The sequence below is a fragment of the Triticum aestivum genome, chromosome 6D, assembly GCF_018294505.1.
Source record: "Triticum aestivum cultivar Chinese Spring chromosome 6D, IWGSC CS RefSeq v2.1, whole genome shotgun sequence".
In the NCBI taxonomy this organism is placed as follows: Eukaryota; Viridiplantae; Streptophyta; class Magnoliopsida; order Poales; family Poaceae; genus Triticum; species Triticum aestivum.
The window spans coordinates 161,054,646-161,074,712 of NC_057811.1; the positions used below are offsets into that span (position 1 = coordinate 161,054,646).

Below are 20,067 nucleotides of genomic sequence, written 5' to 3' on the forward strand. Positions count from 1 at the left end.
TGCAACCCGGTTAGGCGGCTCAAAGGGGCCCGGAATACTGTCGCCATCGGAACAGCCCCCAAGCCGGCCGTCTTGCAGTTGATACAACGACTCGGTCTCACCGGTAGACGACTTGCCGTCAGAGTAGACGACCGTCTCATCACCAGATACCAATCTATCCTCAGATTTCGCTCCATGGATGAATCCCACGAAGGCACGATTCATGGCGGGCTGAACTCGGGCGGGTCTTGCCAGCTGAGCCGTCTCGACGATGTCGGTGCAGATGTCCGGCTCAGGGCCCGGCTCCCCGATCTTGCCGATGAAAACGTGAATTCCACCAAAGGGGACCCGATACCCGTACTCAATTGAGCTGGCCTCGGGGCCCCTGCCTGCGTCGTCGATGTAGAGCTTGCCGTGACGACTCTTGGTCATCCGGCCCATGGTGTATCCCTTGATCCCTTCGAAGCTTCCCTTTAAGAACTCGGAACCACCGTGCGCTGGCCCCATGGTGGGCACCAACTATCGTGGAAGTGTCACGGCAGATGTCCTCATGGAAGGACTTAGTTGTGGAGCCATTGCGACGAGGTTAGCTTAAAGGGGTTAAACGGGACAAAGGACACGAGGAGTTTATACTGGTTCGGCCCCTTGCGGTGAAGGTAAAGGCCTAATCCAGTTTGAGGTGATATTGCTAGGGTTTTGATGACCAGGGAGCGAATACGCTTAGCCTGGCTCTCGATCTGTTGTTTCTTGTCCTAAGCCGCCGCTGGGTCGTCCCCTTATATACACGGGTTGACGCCCTGCGGCCTATAGAGTCCCGACCGGCTCATACAACGTGTCCGGCTTGGTGACTTATCTTACATGCCTTACAATACAAGTCTACATATACATGGCGGTTTATATCCGTGGGCCTTAAGCCGCCTTTGAGTTTGGGCCCTCTACTAAGCCTATCTATGAACCACCATTGTTATTATACTCTTGGGCTTCATTGAAATGAATCGCCATAGGGATGACCCGGCCCCTCCTGGGCTGGTCATACCCGATAGTCATATCCCCAACACAGCCCGAAAAGACATTGAAAGAGCATTTGGTACGTCTCCAACGTATCTATAATTTTTTATTGTTCCATGCTATTATATTATCTGTTTTGGATGTTTAATGGGCTTTAATATGCTCTTTTATATTTTTTTGGGACTAACCTATTAACCGGAGGCCCAGTGCCAATTTCTATTTTTTGCCTATTTTAGAGTTTCGCCGAAAAGGAATACCAAATGGAGTCCAAACGGAATGAAACCTTCGCGATGATCTTTCTTGGACCGAAAGCAATCCAGAAGACTTGGAGTTGAAGTCTGGAACGTCACGAGGCGGCCACGAGGCAGGAGGGCGCGCCCAGGGGGTAGGCGCGCCCCCACCCTCGTGGGCCCCTCGTAGCTCCACCGACATACTTCTTTCGCCTATATATACTCTTATACCCTAGAAACATCAGGGGGGCCACGAAACCACTTTTCCACCGCCGCAACCTTCTGTACCCGTGAGATCCCATCTTGGGGCCTTTTCTGGCGATCTGCCGGAGGGGGAATCGATCACGGAGGGCTTCTACATCAACACCATTGCCTCTCTGATGAAGCATGAGTAGTTTACCACAGACCTTCGGGTCTATGGTTATTAGCTAGATGGCTTCTTCTCTCTCTTTGATTCTCAATACAAAGTTCTCCTCGATGTTCTTGGAGATCTATTTGATGTAATACTCTTTTGCGGTGTGTTTGCCGAGATCCGATGAATTGTGGATTTATGAACAAGATTATCTATGAATATTATTTGGTTCTTCTCTGAATTCTTATATGCATGATTTCATATATTTGCAAGTCTCTTTGAATTATTGGTTTAGTTTGGCCTACTAGATTGATCTTTCTTGCAATGGGAGAAGTGCTTAGCTTTGGGTTCAATCTTGCGGTGTCCTTTTCCCAGTGACAGTAGGGGCAGCAAGGCACGTATTGTATTGCTGCCATCGGGAATAAAAGGATGGGGTTTATCCCTCTAGAGTAATATCATATTACTTGAGTTTATCCCTCTACATCATGTCATCTTGCTTAATGCGTTACTCTATTCTTATGAACTTAATACTCTAGATGCATGCTGGATAGCGGTCGATGTGTGGAGTAATAGTAGTAGATGCAGAATCGTTTTGGTCTACTTGACATGGACATGATTCCTATATTCATGATCATTGCCTTAGATATCTTCATAACTATGCGCTTTCATATCAATTGATCGGTAGTAATTTGTTCACCCACCATAATACATGCTATCTTGAGAGAAGCCACTAGTGAAACCTATGGCCCCCGGGTCTCTTTCTTATTATATTGCATCTCTTTTATTTACATCGTATCTCGTTTACTATTTTGCAATCTTTACTTTCCAATCTATACAACAAAAATACCAAAAATATTTCTTTACTATCTTTATTAGATCTCACTTTTGCGAGTGACCGGGATTGACAACCCCTTTATCGCGTGGTTGCAAGGTTCTTGATTGTTTGTGCAGGTACTAGGTGACTTGTGTTTTGTCTCCTACTGGATTGATACCTTGGTTCTCAAAACTGAGGGAAATACTTACGCTACTTTGCTGCATCACCCTTTCCTCTTTAAGGGAAAACCAACGCATGCTCAAGAGGTAGGAGCATTTGGTGTTTTGCAATCTAGGTTTGCCATTGTCCGTGGTCCTTCTCGTTTTTGAGATAAGAGAACCTTGAAAAATATCATGACATGTTGTGTTATCCTTCACAATATGATTCTTAAAGATGAGAGAGGGATGAACTTCGAATTCTTCTACGACAATATGGGTAGCTGTGTCAAACCAGCTAGAGACCCTAACCGCATTAGAGCTTTTCTTCAGACATACAAGGAGATTGAAAATGCAAACACACACTTTCAACTTCAGGAGGATCTCTTTGAGCACCATTGGCAAAGGGCTGGACAGTGGCTCATTTTTGTATTCATTTGTATTTGTATTCATCACAAGTTTTGTATTGCATTATTTAAGTTTGATTCGGTCATTTGAATAATTATTTGTAATATGGATGATTGTTGTATTATGTTGGATTTGAATAATTATTTAGTTTGCTTCCGTTTGTTGTATTATGTTGGATTTGATATTTGCGGGCCGATGAGATGCGGGATGCAGCGGTGCAAGAGCAGACACCGCAAAGCCGACCCGTATAAAAGCATATTCCGTGAATATGCATTTATACGGGTCCGTTTGGGGGGTCTGCATCTGCGGCCGTCCTTGCCGGCCCGCAAAGGCCGCTTTCCGTGAACTGCAAACGCGTTTTGTAGGCCGGCGGGATGCGGGGTTTGCTAGAGTTGCTCTTAGGCAGCGAACTGAAAGTGAAAGAGAAGTGCTTAGCAGCCAATAGCTGGGATAGTAGCACGGTAAGAGCATCTCCAGCCACGCCCCCAACAGGTCCTCCCCAGGCGATTTTCCCGCGCCGGCGTCCAAAAATTAGCCCAGTCGCGCCCCAGGAGCCCGTTTTTCGCCGGTTTGGGCCGAAACTGGCGCCGGCGGACCCAGGCCGAACCCCGCGCGCTGGGGGCGTCCGGGGGCGCTGGGCGAGCATTTTTGGCGCGAAAGAGGATGGGCCTGCCGAGTCAGCGAGACGCCGCTTCGTCGCCCTCATCGCCTCGGTTCCCGCGGGAATCAATGCGAAGGCTGCCGCGTCGGTCAGCCTCCATTGATGCCTCACGGGCGGCACAGTGAACGCGCCGCGACGCGTGTCCCGCCACGCGTCGCCCGGCATGCAGCCAGTCGCCGCCCAGCTACGGCTATAAAAGGCGACCTCCCCGCCGGTGGACGCCACAGCTCTCATTTCCCGCCTCTCCGGCGCAGAAAGCAACACTCTCCCCTCTTACCGCCGACGAAAAAGATGGCCGAGAGGTACCCAGGCGACGGCGCGGCGGCAAACGGCTTCGGCCGCCGCCACCTCCAAGAGCCGGAGGCGCGCCTGCTCTACGAGGCCGAGTACCCGGCGCCCCCGGACATGCGGGTGCCGGGGACGTGGAGGCTGAGCGTCGGCGGCGTCCCGGTGCCACCGGTGCCCGAAGGGGCGGCGCAACGGGCCGAGATCGCCCGCATCCGCTCGTCCCTGACGGAGGAGCAGCGGAACGAGCCGCGCTACGCCACCGACAACCACATCCTCTGGACCATGTACTTCAAACGCCGCCGCGAGGAGCAGATCGCCTCCACCAACGACGTCATCCCGCGGGGCCGCCTCAACGCCGACGGGCGGCGCGAGTGGTGGGGCGTGCCAGGCCGCACCCTCGAGGCCGTCCTCGACCACATCGAGACTGACAACGTGTCGCGCCTCGAGTACCCGCCGTGGTAGCTCCTGGACGCCGCGGCGAATGGAGCCAGGGTCGTCCTCGTCGTCGGGCTCCGGCTCGCCGGCCGCGCTCCGCCCCGTCAAGCCCGAGCCGGAGGAGACGCCGCTCGGGCGCCACACCCGCAGCGGCGCCCTCGTCATCAATGAGGGTGCCCGGCCCTCATCGCGCGATTCCTTCCGCCTGGTCCGGCCGAAGCCGGAGCCGGGGCTACTCCTGGTGAAGCCGGAACACGTCGAGATGGCGGCCCCTGACGACGAGTTCGCCCTCAAGTGGGCGAAGGAGGACTACGTCCGGGAGCAGGTACGCCGCCAGCGCCGGGCCTACGCGGAGCTCCAGGCCTGGCGCTGCGGCCGCGAGGAGGGCGGCGTCATCGTGCTCGACAGCGACGAGGAGGACGAGGCGGGCCGTCCAGCGCGCCACCGCGCCTTGGCGACCCTGGCCAGGGCTGCAGCAGGGACGGCGCTGGCCCAAGCCAGCCGCGCGACGATGACGATGATGGCGACGGCGGCGACTACACCCGCTTCTACAGACTTCTCAGCATGTAGATGACGTCGACGGCGGCGGCGATGGCGGCTAGGCGTAGTTTAGGCGTAGCATGCATGTTTTCATGTCTGTTGTATAAATTTCAACGAAGTTTCGCCGAATTCGTGGAAAAGTCGCCGAGTTTGCATATATTCGTACGGAATATAGTCGAACCCGGAGCGACCTGTGGGTCGACGACTGGGAACAAAGTCGCCCCCACGCGCCAATCTAGCGCCGGCTCGCCTCCAGACGGCTCTTTTTCGATGCTCTCGGGGGCCGAACGGGTGAAGATGCTCTAAGATTAATAAAAGCTTCACAGTCCGGAGGCGACGGCCGGCGAGAATCCAGTAACAGAAGGAGTTGTATTCCGGTCTGGATCAAGCATCCGTGACATGCTGACGTTTGAAGCACAGTAAGTAGGAGTGCAATGCATTCTCTCACATTTTGTTTCTTGGATGCAGTTGACTATATTTTGAACTCGTACTTACCTTGAGTTTGAAGATCTTATTCGACGTGGTCTTAACCGGCGGTCGCTACTCGACGTGGCAGTTAGACGTTGACACGTCGCTCGTGGCCTTTTTATCCGAGGCTGCCACAAGCGACCTGTCTTGGTAGCTGGTAGGCGGTGAGGCCAGGTAGGCGTGGTTAGGTTAGTTATGCTTGACGAGGACCTGTGGTGCTAAACTGTCTTGGGGCTCATCATCGACAGGACACCGAGGACGAGGACAGGGTATCAAATCACAGAGAAACTGACAAACAAACTAATGCTACTCCGTATAAGTTTGTTGTGGCTAGCAACATTCAGAAAAATAATACTCGACACGGGCGTCGGTGCCATGTTGGTCAGAGACCGTTAATTTGAGCCCCCCGTGGACATTAGAGAAACGGATGCATGATTCTCTACTGCAACCACGAGCATCAAATCCCCGGTTCTCAGTTATTATACACGCCCTCCTCGAGCACCAAAACCTGGAGCCTGCTTCTGAATCCTGAAGCAATTAACCACAACACATTTACAGCCTAACCCTATCATTAACCTCTGCGTCGCCGAGCACCCATATATGCCCTTTCTTTCCCCTCGTGCAGTCTCCCGGTCCAGGGCCAGACTGCACAGAAGCCAACCTCTCCGCAACTGCACCTTCCTGAATCATTACGCTATTGTTCACCAGTTCTGCACTGTTTCTGTTTGGACCGTTGCATGCACGATGCATAATGCATTCAGACGCGTCTGCTCCTCCTCCCTGATGCAATGCCGCTGTCCGCGCATGAATCCATCCAACCAACCACTCGCCGCCAAAACTTGAACCCCGGAATCATTATCGGCAGCTGAGCACCCCCCACCTACCAAACCTACCCGTAGTTCGATGGACCATCAGCGGCAGGTTTGTTCCTACCTTCGTTCGTTTCGTCCGTTGGTTCAGGTGACTGTTTCTGCACGCCTCCGTTCAGTCCGATTCGGAAAATAACCGAGGTCGGGCTGAGGTGAGGTGAATCCATGATGGGGGCCGAGACCGACCAGGTGGCGACCGGGGCCACGTGCACGAGACGCAGCAGAATGATGCGTCGTCTGCTTGCGAGGGCATGCATGATCCGCGATCAGACCGTGTCACGTTGTTTCTGTGTGTGTGCCATCATTGGAGCGTTCTGATCTGAACCATGGTGCATGCACGTTGGTGGTGCCGCTGATCATGTACTGTTTGGTGCCCTGTACTACCCGCTCTGCTCGATTTCTACAGAGATGCATGGCCATCTGATCTCTGCCCGATCAAAGGCTCAAGCCAGATCCAGCGGGATCTATTTTCTTGAAATGTTTTGTACTGGTATACTGTAGTGCATGCGCTCCTCCTTTCATGGCTACTCGAGATCCGTGTGGTTGGTAGCGGTCCATCATCCGCTGGATGAGATCAGTGTAACCCTAAACTTGAGATTATGACATCAAGTTTATGGATTTCACATTGCATTTTAGCAATGATTTTTATCAGTTTGTTCTATTTTCAGTACAGTAGTTCATTTCCTGAAGTATTTGCACCGAAAAATTAAGAGGTTTCACGGTACATCATACTATCGAATTTGATGTGCAGTAATAAGTTGATCCAATGGTTAATATGGTTTCCCTGAGATTTTGGTCTGAGGCTAACTTGGTAACGTGGATTATATGCTTTCACGTGAATTCAAATAATCAAAGGTACATATGTAGGCATCCCTCGTCTTGGATGTGTGCAGCTAGCCTTCGGCCGCCACCTAATCCTCCTCCGCGCACTGGAGCATCTCTCCACCATCCCGATGTCGTCTCCCTTCGTCCACCTCCGCTAGCCGTAGACCAATGCTTCTTGACAAACGTATTTTTGAGACTAACGTGAGAAGAACTCCCGCACTGATTCATACATTAACTATTTTGTAAGTGGGCTTGTGATCTGCCTTGGCTGGTTTGGGAAGTAGCAACGACTTTAGCTAGCTTGATCTTCTGATTGTTTCAGGATTTGACGTTTTATTGATCGTGGTGTTGAGGAGATCGATCTGCTGCCCAGTAGCGGGCCAACAATCCCGATTGAGGATTTGTAGCAGCAGACAAAGTGACTAAAGTGAATCAAGGAACGGTTCGATCCCCAAAATCTAATCTACCCTCTTCAGCTTGCTTTCGATGGAAACGGTTGCAAGATTTATAATTTTTAACTACCCAAAAATACCCTTGAAGCCAGAATATACTACCAGAATTCTTTTGTAGTATTGCCTAATCTAGACTGTTGGTTGGGAAAATTGAACGACCCTAAGTAATTTGATATACATAATCACATGACACATTGAGACACTCTTTCCTACTCAAACACAAAAAAAGGCCAAAGTGCCGTAGCCATGTGAACCAACCATAAAAGGACATCAATGTAGTTCCTTGCACTCGCCTCGTGGTGGACTGCTTCATCATTGATGAATTTAAACAAGGCCCATAGGAGGACCATACGACTCAATTTCCCCCCATCTAAGCCCTCCATAAATAAGTTCTTCTGAAACATATGGCGGGGGGGGGGGGGGGGGGGGGGGCATTGCCCCCCTCAGTTAAATATCTTGGCCTCTGCTACCATGTTGGTATGTTGTATTCGTGGTATAAAACTTTTATATATCAATTGGACACCACCTGAATGATATCTTGAAGTTAGAAGAAGAAGATAATATCAAGGTGATTGTACTCTTGTGGCAGCTGTGGAATGAGCGGAACAACGTAAGAGAGGAAGGTAAAATACGAAGTAATGATGATATATATTACACTGTCACTAAACTGACGAATGAATATTGTCAAGGTTTCCTGAAGGAAAAGGGTCTCAAGAAAACAATGCAAGAAAAGGTTGGAAGCCGCCTCAACACGAAGAGCTAAAAATGAACATTGATGGAGCTTTTCAGGCTCAAACAAATAGTGGCGGATGGGGGGCTGTTATTCGGGATCATAATGGAGTAGTCCAGGCATGTGGAGCAGGAAGATTGGAGAACCTTGCAAATCCTCTTCATGCAGAGGTGTTGGCTGCTCTTTATCGTGCAAAGCTTTGAAACTGATTCCATACTTTTAAAACAAGGGGCAGAGAAGGAAGAACAAGACCGATCGGTTGTCTGCATAGTGCTAGCGGAGCTCAAGGATTTCCTGAGCCAAAACTTTTATCAGATCACCTTTAGCTTTGCTAGTAGGAATTGTAATAATTTAGCTCATGTACTTGCACACAAAGGATGTTCCATAAACCTGTATGATGAGCTAAATGCAGACAATGTAACTGCTAATGTAAAAGCTTTAGTGGCGAGCAGTCAGCTTCGTCCACGTAGTAATGCAGATTTTGCATTTCTTTTAAGAAAAATTGGACACCACCTAAAATTATGGCTACATCAATACATGTGACAACGACTCTGGAGTCCGGACTCGAGGCTTGGTGAAGATTTTTCTTGTTTTGCTTGTGCTTATGTGAAATTTCCCTTGTATTATTAGTTTTTGGTGACATCATGTGGGCTAACCGCTTCAAAATGTAGCTAAATGAGTTGTCATTGGTAAACTGGTATTTGATTTGGCTCCTCTTTGGGTTGCAAACCTATCATTTTTGCTCCTTCCCGCACTTGCCGTGGCTTTTGAGGTCATCAGCCAAAAGATATCCCAACTATTAATGAACTGCACTGCATGTCGTCATCAGAAAAGCGTTTGCCGCTGGCCAAATCTGCACAAACGGGGCAACATAACATGCTCTAGTACTCAGATGCCCATCCCGCTCGCCTGTCTTGCATCCCCTGTCTCGTCCACTCCTCCCCCTCGATTCATCTCTCTCCGGCGATTCATTCGGAATCGCTTTGTCTGCTCCGCCGTAATTTTTGCGCCATACTATTTTTTTACATATCGTTTTTTGGCAAGATTTTTTTATTGCAAAACTATCAAATCAACAATGTTTGAGTATATTTAAAAAGTGTTCCCAAATTTGAAAAAATGCATGCAAATTTTAAAATATTCATGAATTTTAAAACTATTCACGAATTCGCAAAAATGCTGGTAAAATTTGAAGATGTTCAGGATTTTTATTTTTCTTCAAGATTTCATTTTTTTAATAAATTCAATTTTTTTGTGAATTTTAAAAAATCTTCCCAAGTTAAAAATATGTCCACAAATTTGAAAAATGTTTGTGAATAGGATCTAGCGTTTTATTGTAGACCACTTGCCTCTTTGTTCTTGGACCCTGATAAGTGCCACGCGTGTGGCACGAACACATATCAACCCTCAACGTTTTTTACGGCAAGTTTAATGACACGAGGATGGTAGCTTTGTTTTTGGATGGCAAGTTTCAGTTTTTTGGGTTTTTTCTTTTTCGATGACAACTTTAGTTGTAGAAAACGTCAGGACCAGAGTGCTTCGTGCCACACATATGACACTCATCATTTGGGTTTTTCTTTGACCTTTTTGAGACATCCCTTTTTTCTTTGATATAAGAGAAGAGAATGTAGAACTCTTACCTGTGATTCAACCTTGATTTGGCCAGGACCCGACCGGGCTTTTTATACCTGTCGTGTTTTGGGGAGCAACTAATGAGAGAGTACTCCTTCGGGAGCCCCCACAAGGGTCGTTTTGTGTGGGCCGGGAACACGCCGCTTGGCGTGTTCTCAGCCGCCTCCATGTGTTGCATTCTGGACGCTCCCTTCTGAATTGTTCATTTACTTTTCTGTCCTTGTTTTCGGCTTTTGGATGATTTTCTTTTTCTTTTTTTGGTTCCCCCAGTTTTTCTTAGGTTTTGAATAAAAAAAGTTCCAAGGAAAAACGCCATTTTTCTTTCCCTTCCGCGAGAGGCACAATTTACTTCTCGTGGATGCACGGACTGTGCCTCTCGCAAAAAAAATGTGTTTTTCTCCTTGCACAAGAGGCACGGATTTACACCTCATGGAGGCACTGATTTGCTTCTGAAAAGAAAAAAAACCATGTTGTTTCTTCTTCTACGAGAGCCACGGATTTACTTCTCGTGGAAGCACGGATTTGCTTCCGCGAGAGGCATAACCGTATCTCTCGCAAAAGGGAAAAAAACACATTTTTCTTCCACAAGAGGCACAAATTTACTCCTCACAGAGGCATAGATTTGATTCCACGAGAGACATAACCGTGGAAAAGGTAAGAAATATGTTTGTTTCCTTCTGCGAGAGGCACAAATTGACTTCTGGTGGAGGCACAAGTTTGCTTCCATGAAAGGCAACAATCCCGCCTCCCCAAAAAAAAGAAAAAAAATATATGTTTTCTTTTCTTCCACGAGAGGGACGGATTTGCTTTTGTGAGAGGTTCAGAAAGGGAAAAAACGTGCTCCCGGTTTGTTTTTTTACGGTTTTTTCATTGAAAAAAGGTTCGTCGAAACCTATCAACATGCGATCTAGTCTTGACATGAGGAATCCAATGATGAAAACGCCTTGAGATTTGGACGCACGGTTTAGAAAATAAAATATTTTGATAAACGAATCTATGTAAAAAGAACTGACAGATTGCAACAAGTCACAACCTGAGAAAATGGTTTTTTTACTGGAGAAGATGTTCTTTTTAGTAAAACCTGAGAAGATATGAGTGATCTTTGCAGACAATACTCCTTACGATTAGTGATTTCTTCGAATCATATGTGCCGTGGGCTTTGAATATTGCTACAGCGAAAGCAGTGGACTGATTATTATCCGCGACCCGGCCCAGTAAGAAATCAGCACGCGGGTTCTGTGACCTCTATCGACTCGCCGCCGCCTACACGCCGCCGTCCGTCCCCCGTGTCGGCGAACCGGCGAGGACTCCGCGCCCCTTTCACTCCCCGAGCTTGCCGCACCGCTCGCTCGCCTCCGCGCTTACTGGGCCCTGGAGTTTCTATGTTCCACTAGGGATCCCAGGCGTGATATCTCTCCCAGGGAGGCGTCAGGGGCGAAGGCCATGGGGGCGGAGCTGCGGCGCGACGACATGGCGGAGGCGGCGGTGAAGCCCATCCGCGACTCCGTGGCGTTCCGGTTCGTCGAGCACGTGCTCCAGTCCGTGCGGATGGTATGTACCCTGCACTCATGCAGCTCCAGCCCGCCTCTCTGCATTTTTGGTATTGAGTGAAGACCGGGGAGGCCGAGGAGCAGGGGGAACGCCCCTTTTGTTGCCGGCTCGTCGGCCTCGAACGTTAGCGTTTTACAGCCGGGATTGCGTTCGCTGGTAAAAATAGACTCTCAAGCTTCCACTGGCACTTTTTTTCTTTGTTCGTTGGTTTGATTTTAGAGAATTCGAGTTTGGAGAAATTCCTAGTGCATATCCCCCATTTGAGTGTGGGTTGCAATCGCGGAGCCGGAATAGCTTACTACAGCACTTCATAATTCAATCAAGAGTGTGCACATTGAAAAGCCTGTTAAATCGGTAATCCTACTGGAAAACCTCTCAGGCAACCAATGGTTCAGCACTTCAGCTATGGTTCTATATTAAAGAACCGATTTGCTAATTCTCGTCTAGATGAGAAATAACAAAGTATCATCTAACCCTTATGCTATCTGATTAATCAAATAAAAAAAGAAAAGAAAAAAATCCGCACAAAACTTCGCTTAAAATCAAATGGAGCAAGAGATTAAGAGTTATATGTGACTTAATTAATTCTCATCTAGATCAGAGTTAGCCACTCCCATTAAAGAATGCCTTGAAACAGATATAAGACACGATTTAAAAAATTCGAAGAGGTGAGACTTAGCTAATAGTAATATTAACTTTAGCATAATAATCAAATGTGAGAACACTTTGAATATGAACAATGTTCAGTTCGTTCGAATGCTTAATGTTCAATTTGATGGTGACTGACCTTTTAAAATTTAGTTCAAATTGCTGTTGTTACTCTGTGGAAGTCAGAAACAAGTAAATTTGTAATTTGATATACAGCTCGCATCTTCTTCCCTGGGACTGCTCGGGCAAAGGCAGGGCATGTAATGATCATAAAGGCATCCTTCCTATGAGGAGAAGACGTGGGGTTCTGGGGCCTTATGGAGTTCTGGACCCCTTGATATACCGTGCTCACTTCTGTTGCCTATTGAAGTTAATTTGGGGAGCCAGGTGCTTGCATCCACCCCCTAAACATTGAGGGCATCTGTTGTGTAATATTGAAATGAACATCATTTATAAATAATGCATCTCTTTAGAATAATATTGACACATCTAGTAATGGGTTCAAGTTCGAAAGTCAAGGCTGTTATTGACGGTGAGGGAGACTGCCAGATGGGTGTGCAGTGTGAGAGTTAGGGAAATTGGAAGGTGATTATTTTCCTACGGATGCAATTTTTCAATGCCATTGTGGGTTAGGCGGCAAGGTGCATGTTATTTCTTCTATTCATACCTGAAAATCACTTAGGAGCTTCCAGACGTTCCATGTTTCTGCTGGCAAACAAATAGATTCATTCGGCGTCAGACATTACCTTTTCTAGGTTTTTAGAGAGTACTTCCTCTGTAAACTAATATAAGACCTAGTGATCTAAACGGTCTTATATTAGTTTACAGAGGGAGTACTTGTTATTGCTGTAGATATGCATTTTATGGAGGACTGCCATAAGTCCATAACCGACTCGCTAGATAGAATTATACACATGCTTATCGAGTATCTCTTCAAGCCGATTTATTGCTGTATATATGCATTCTACCAAGAGTGACTGTCATACCATACCCGCTAGAGATGCAACCTAAAGTACTGTTGTCTGTGGGCAATTTATGTTGTGTGAAAATCCGTTCCTGTTTTGACTAAGCTTATCGAGTAATTTACTCTTCAGCTTGATCCCATACCAAGAGGAGTCCATGGCGGGCATGGTTTTTCTTGGGTGGCATCAATCAAAATATATATTTCAAGAATGCCTTTTGAACCATTGACACCCTTGTCTTTGATTTAGGATCCACTTCTAGTTGACCCATATGACATGGATCAATATAATAAGATGGTAAGCACTCTAGACACTAGCAAGAAAAAGACTCCAGATGAAGAGGCTTTGTATGTGGTAAGACATTGATCCTGTTTTCATCTATCTACCATTTTTGTATTTAACATCGCTTCTAATAAAATGCACATATTGCCTATTTTTGCAGACGACTTTGAAGGCATTGTCAGAAGCAGTATCCAAAATAGACATCACATACCATCATTTGCTTTTGAACAATGTAATGTCATATTGAGTACTACTCTTGCATCTCCATTTGGTTTGTCGAGTTACTTGAATCTCACTAAAAACATGCGTTTCAGATATTTACCATCCGCATCTGGTACTTGCAAAGAGATACATTGGATGCTTTCTTAGACCTAATAACCAGATTGGTATTCTTCTAATTGCACTTACATTATTTCCTGCATAATTCTTATGGGTGTCTGACTAATTGATTATTTGTCCATCCAGGCTGCAGTGGCAGATCAGTATCTCAGAGAATGTTTGCAGATGCTTGTGAACAACTTTACACCGCCTCTTGTTCAACGCAATGAGCTGCCCAGATGGGCGGTTTCAAGGAAGAAGGACATTTTTTTTCATCTGTGCGAGAGTTTGAAAACGATCTCCGATACTGTACCCTTAGCACCAAGGATATTAAGGGATATAATAGATCGGAGTATGCCGAAGTTATTTGATAACAAAGCTGTACGTGTGGGCACTATTGTATTATCTGCTTTCGTAGTAATTGTGTTCTATTTTACTGTCTCGCATTTCCTTGTTTGTGTGAAATCCTAGGCCAACAATACATAAATGCTGAAAAGGGATCTTGGTTGCTCCAGTTCATCTTCCAATTAGCGTTAAATCTGCAGATCCTAGACGCCTACATCTTCGATAATTGCAGATATTTCTAATACCAACGCCGACTTGTTATTGTTTAGCTTCTGTATGTTTATGTGAAGGTCTTTTCTGTCTTATAAGCTTCTTCTATATCAAGTGATAGTTTGCATCGGGCTACCTTGCATCAGCTTTGTGTTGACAATATATGATTCCTACTTGTGTCACTTATACATGGAAAAATCAACCACCAACTTTGTTCATTATTTCATAGAGTATAGTTTCTTATGTCTTTGCAGAAGATGGTCTCGTTTGTCGAATGCATGTTGGGGCTAGATACTGACAGAATGGGGGACCTTATTGGGGCTACATTGCTGGCGAAAGTTGTGGATCTACTTACGGAGTTGGATGTATGCTCCTTTTTTGTGCCGCCACTGTTTTTTCTATCCTGCAACTAATTCTGGACATTTTTTGATTGGTGAATTTTGCAGGTTAATATAACCTGGGAAGATATTATTCAAGGGGAGCATAACAAAGGTATATTTGAAATGGAGCTTGAAGATTTGAATGAGGATGAGGATGGCCTTGGACAAGCGGGAACAAAGGTTCATGCATTGTACTTAAAACTTATGCCTATCTAATCGTGTAGCATAGCGAAGTTGCTGACTCAGTATTCATTTTGCCGGCTAGGTCCTTTTTGGAGGAAATGCATGTGCCGAAAAGCTTGACAGCTTAATGGTTGTTGTATGCGAGCACCTTAAGTCATGTGCGGAGCGTGGGTACCTAGATAAGGTGAGTATGTACCATGCAGTATATCCTGCTCTTTGGAAAGAAAAAAATTGCCCTCATATTGTAGTACCCCTAACTTAATTCTCCTACTCCTTCCAGTTCACGAGTAAGTAATAATTTGAACATATCTTCGGTCAAACTTTTAAAGCTTTGAACCATGTTCACCTTGGTATTTTCGCTTTGAGACTGCCAATATTTAGACTGGTTAGTTAAAAACCATATGTATATTTGTGTCGAGAAGTATCTCTAGATTGTTATAGTTCTCTTGGGTTTTATGCATGCACTCTATTACAAATTAGTTGTCAAAGTTAAAATCTTGAAGATCGTGTCAATGTAGAAAACGCCATCCTTTTTGTGAACTTCATGGAGTAGTGTAAACAAGGAAATATAACTGTTGAAGCTGAATTGGTATTTTTTTAATCTGTCATTTCTCACATTCTGGTTTGAACTGGTCAGGAATTTGACATTCTGAAGGCTATATTTCGAGCATCTGTGCTGAGGGTGCACAGATCAAAATTTTGCCAGGTCAGGATTCTCTGTTATTTGGTGTATGTGTAAGCTAGATTCACTAGGATTTCAAGCTTGTATTGAGTTTTATTCACCTTCATGTTTTCTCACTTTGCTTTTCATTTCACCTTCTTATATTTCACCGTATTGTTCTAACTTTGCAGTTTATCATGTTCTATGCCTGCTCACTGGATCCTAAAATCTGTGGTCTTGAATTTGCTTTTTTTCTTACCGAAATTTTTTTGAACAAGGAAGAGGATCCAATTTCAAGGTATGTCTTGGCATGTGAGGAATACATTGTACAATCACAGCTTGCTTTATATGCCGTGGCGATTCATCAATTCTTTGCTTTGTTGCCACACTTTGCTTTAGTCATGTTTGGCAACTTTGATAATCTTGTGGCTGGTGTTTGCATTGTGACAATAGTTGTGTCGAGCCATGCTTTCTTGGGTCTTTCAGCCATCTGTCATAGACATGTCTCTCTGCCAAGTTGCCACAATTGTAGCAAGAAATGTTTACACAGACAATTCATACATACACCCGTCATATTTTCTCTGGCTGCAGTCAGTAGTATATTCTATTATGATCCCCATTTATAGCATAAGCTTGTACAGGTTGAAGAAATGCTAATTACCACTCATGCTTTGAAATACAGGATGTCTGCAGTTTCGTATGTTGGAAGCTATCTGTCTCGGGCCAGGTTTATTTCCGCTGATACGGTTCTTGCTATACTCAAAAAGTGTGTAAAGAAATTCTTCTCGTTGTGATTTGCCTGATGTTCTTCTCAGATCTAAAATCATCTTTATTTGCTTTACCCAGAATAGTGGATTGGTGCGATGAATATTGTGTCCTTCAGAACAGAGGGACCACAGCTAATCCGAATCATCAAATATTTTACGGGGCCTGTCAGGTTAGTTATTCCACCATATTCCATTTACGACATAAAGGTTTTTTTTTGTGAGGGTGTGGGGGTGGGGGTGGGGGGGGGGGGTGGGATGTCTGGGCACTGGACCGAATTCATTTGTTAAATTGTGGGGTATGTACATTTAGTGTTGGTTCCATTTTTGGCATCACATTCTCTGTAAGCACTTATTTTCATGTTTGTAAATCTGCAGGCTGTGATGTATGTCCTTTGCTTTCGCTTGAGATCTATTATGGATTATCCCAATCTTAAAGCACAGCTTTTTCAATTGTCTTTTGGATTTATCTTGAACCACCGTCTGGAACCTCTAAAGGTCTGTATGACATGCACTCTCTGCCACCTTTGATAATATGCTCCCTTCACATATCTACATGAGTGGCGCATTTTGATGTTTGGCATCATTAACTGGGAAATACCATGCTATGTTGGCGGTTCACATTTTCTTCTGTTATCCTAGGTGTGCTTGCCTTCAATAGTAAACGAGTTCCTGAGACAGGCCAAGGATGCCGGATTGTTCGCTGCATCCATGTATTCAGCAGCTGAAGATGCAATCGAATCTGATTTGTCCAGGGCTTTTGGAGGAATCAACAGACTTGACACCTTCTTCCCATTTGATCCTTACCTGCTAAAAGAATCGGACAGGTTTGCACCACCTGACATTATTACTTTTGAAATGTATTACAGCGGCATTGAACCACTGCTCTTTGCATTGTTTGTGCCATGTGGATTATACAATGTCTAGTAAGCCCTGTTGCTGCTGTTGTTGGACTTTTCTTAGGTTTCAGAACTATTACTTTGACAAAAGCTGTTTGGGATTTCAGTTTATTTTTTTTCTTGAAAGTGGATTTCAGTTTCTGTTATCTGTATCTGGAGAAGAGCTGCTAGTTGTCCTCGTCATATTAATTTTTGCTCCGCTTGTGCCTGCAGATATATCCGTCCAAATTTCGAGTTCTGGTCCATGGTCAAGACGACATACAGCAATGACAAGGACGATGACGACGATGAGCTGCTGGACCTTGATGCCCCTGAAATGAACGTGGGCAGCTTGGACGATCATGTCGAGATAGATATCAACAGCGACGACGACGAGCTGGAGTACTCGATGAACAAGATGTCTATAACCCCGCACCACTCCTTCTACCACGGGATGGCCGCGGACGGTGGTGATGCTGGCCTCAGCATGCCCGCGAGGATCAGACCTTCAGCGAGCCCCCCGTCACGATGGGCCATGTCAGGATCACCGTAGGTTGAAGAGACAGCTGAGCCGACTGTACAACAAGGGTCCTTTGGTAGTTTGTGGAGTAATGTCAAACGGCCCATTCACTCGGGTGTGTTAAAGCCCAACCAGGTACGAACTTTTGGGGTTGAAAGTGTTAAGTGCAGATGTTGTTAGAAGACGGCAGTTGTTGAGTGGCTGTGAGATTATACTCCCTCCGTTCCCAAATACTAATTCTTTCTAGAGATTTCAACAAGTGACTACGTACGAAGCAAAATGAGTGAATCTGCACTCTAAAGTATGTCCACATATATCCAAATGTTATAGTCTATTTAAAATGTCTAAAAAGACTAATATTTAGGAACGGAGGGAGTATATGCTAGGATGTATGTACATCTCCGAGATATACGCGTGAGACGACCTGATGTGGAATGGTACGTCATACTGGCGACAGCAGTGCAGTAAGCCCTGTTGCGTATCTCGTAGATCTCATAGATGGAAGATTGTAACATGTCGTCCACAGCCGGTTCCTGCAAGCTGTAGACGGAAGAGAAGCCCCGAAATCTTCCGTCCTCCACGCCGCCAGCATCGATCAACATTTTTTGCTACTGATTGCAAGTGGCAATGATAAGCTGCCTGCCTGCCTGGTTAGCGCCACTGCTTTGCGGTCGTGTTGAGCAGTCTCCCCTTGCACATCCGTATCTTTTTTCCTTCGAGTCAGTGGTGGGCACCCCAAAAGAATGTTGTTTGTCTATACACATCTCATCGTAGCTAGCTAGCTAGCTTTGCCCCCGATGCGAAGCGTACGTCGTCGACTTCAGGTCAATGTCTAGCAAGAACACCTCCCGGCCCGTCCCAGCCCGGCGCGGCGGATATACAGCAACTACTAATTTATCTAGCAACAAATGACTCTCTAACTAGGACAACCTACAAGCGAGAGCACCCTCTCAGCCAATATTAGAGAACATCGACGTCCTAGTTAGAGAGTGCTCTACTCTTCTTCGTCGGAGCTCGTGACATCGACGTCGCCGGTCGAGGTGAGGTCCACGATAGGATATACCCCTCGTTGTCGGAGCCCGACACCTCCGCGACTTTGGTTGCGGTGCCAGGGGGTGCCGGTCACCCGTAACAGCTCCGCGGCGGTGTGTGACCCGTCTCCACGGTCTCGGCTGCGAGGACTGCAGCTGCTTCCCACACCCTCTACCTAGCATGGCGGGCAAGTCGCACCATAACACCAGACGGCCTAGGACCATGCATGCCACCGTTTACCTCCGACTCGGACCCCAACGTCGCGGGGAAGATGTACCATGGACGATGTTGTCATCACACATAGTTTGTCGCTACCGTGTGCGCTTGGGGGCTTAATAGCACCGATCTGCACCAGTACAAGCGTCATCATACAATCCAACAATTAAATTTAAACTAAACCAATACTCAAAGAAGTATGCTAACATGCCGTTGAATATCAATCAGTTAGTTACATGTCTGGACCAATGTATTTTTTTTAGGAAAGGAGGAGGATCCCCGGCTTCTGCATCTGAACGTTGCATGCAGCCACCCTAGTCCACGTGTATGGACCAATGTATATGGACAGGAAGAAGCTACGTACGTGACTAATTGTGTCATGCGTGACACATGAAGAATGGGAAGTGTCAACGGGGTATCATGCATGCTTTCATGCTCGGCCACAGGATTGGGAATAATTAAGTAAGTGAACTCCCCTCTAGAAGATCACATAATTTTTAAAGCAATATATTAACCTGCAGATGCCATCTTTAAAGGATCATCGCAGGTAGATGCTTACTCGGGGAGTATGTATTCCAGGCAGGCAGGTGACTTGGCCGCAGCTAGTCCATGTCCTTTCAAGATGCCAAGGTTGTTTCTTCTAGAAGCTGACCCCCAACTTGGTGCACGGCCTCTAAGGATGATCAGGGCAACTGGCGTCACCCTGTTATGGATCTTTTTTATTAAGGGTTAGTGGAGGCATAAGAATGGTGTTTCATTTCTAGAATAAAAAGTGGACGTAAGTGTGATTGATAAGGTGGCGTGCTTCTGTTTGGTAGTTGTTCAGTGGTAAATAAGCAAATTATAATTAAGTAACATCACCTGAGACATCGGCGCTTACTTGTCCATCCTCTCTTTGTTTATTTTGTTTTATTATATATTGGCACGAAAATGGTTGTATATTACCAACTGTAGAGCAGGTGTGGCATGTGAGTATACGTTTTACTGTGGTAATAGGATTTTGAACAACCTTCTGCATGGCAGGTCCTACGTGGACTGCCTAGGGTTTTACCTTTTCTTTCTTGTAAGCCAATTTGTTAGCATCAATGCTTGATATTGTTCAGTATTATTTCCCACAATAAGAATACATGGCTATGTGCATCAATCAATGAAGAGGTCAGGGCTATCCTTGTTTTTTTGGGAAGGGGGGGGGGGGGGGGATGTTTTGGGAAGGAGTAGTTCTAAAATTCTTTCATCATGTTTTCAAAGATCACTTCTCAAAATATTGCATAATC

General features: G+C 46.0%; 1 protein-coding gene across 3 annotated transcripts; it reads left to right on the plus strand.

Moving 5' to 3' along the window:
* Positions 1 to 11,034: 11,034 nt before the first annotated feature.
* Positions 11,035 to 17,789, plus strand: LOC123144290 (RNA polymerase I-specific transcription initiation factor RRN3). 3 transcript variants are annotated; one of them, XM_044563373.1, is made up of 16 exons: positions 11,138 to 11,394; positions 12,259 to 12,429; positions 13,254 to 13,358; positions 13,447 to 13,518; positions 13,601 to 13,672; positions 13,752 to 13,985; positions 14,414 to 14,524; positions 14,606 to 14,719; positions 14,805 to 14,906; positions 15,360 to 15,428; positions 15,575 to 15,681; positions 16,066 to 16,149; positions 16,230 to 16,320; positions 16,526 to 16,645; positions 16,790 to 16,974; positions 17,260 to 17,789. In XM_044563373.1, the coding sequence occupies exons 3-16, from the start codon at positions 13,281 to 13,283 to the stop codon at positions 17,576 to 17,578; spliced, it is 1,758 nt and encodes a 585-aa protein (XP_044419308.1). In that variant the 5' UTR covers positions 11,138 to 11,394; positions 12,259 to 12,429; positions 13,254 to 13,280; the 3' UTR covers positions 17,579 to 17,789. The 3 variants fall into 3 exon arrangements, with proteins under 3 accessions (XP_044419307.1, XP_044419305.1, XP_044419308.1); XM_044563370.1 differs by lacking the exon at positions 12,259 to 12,429 and having other exon boundaries at positions 11,036 to 11,394; XM_044563372.1 differs by lacking the exons at positions 12,259 to 12,429; positions 14,414 to 14,524 and having other exon boundaries at positions 11,035 to 11,394.
* The last annotated feature ends 2,278 nt before the right edge of the window (positions 17,790 to 20,067 follow it).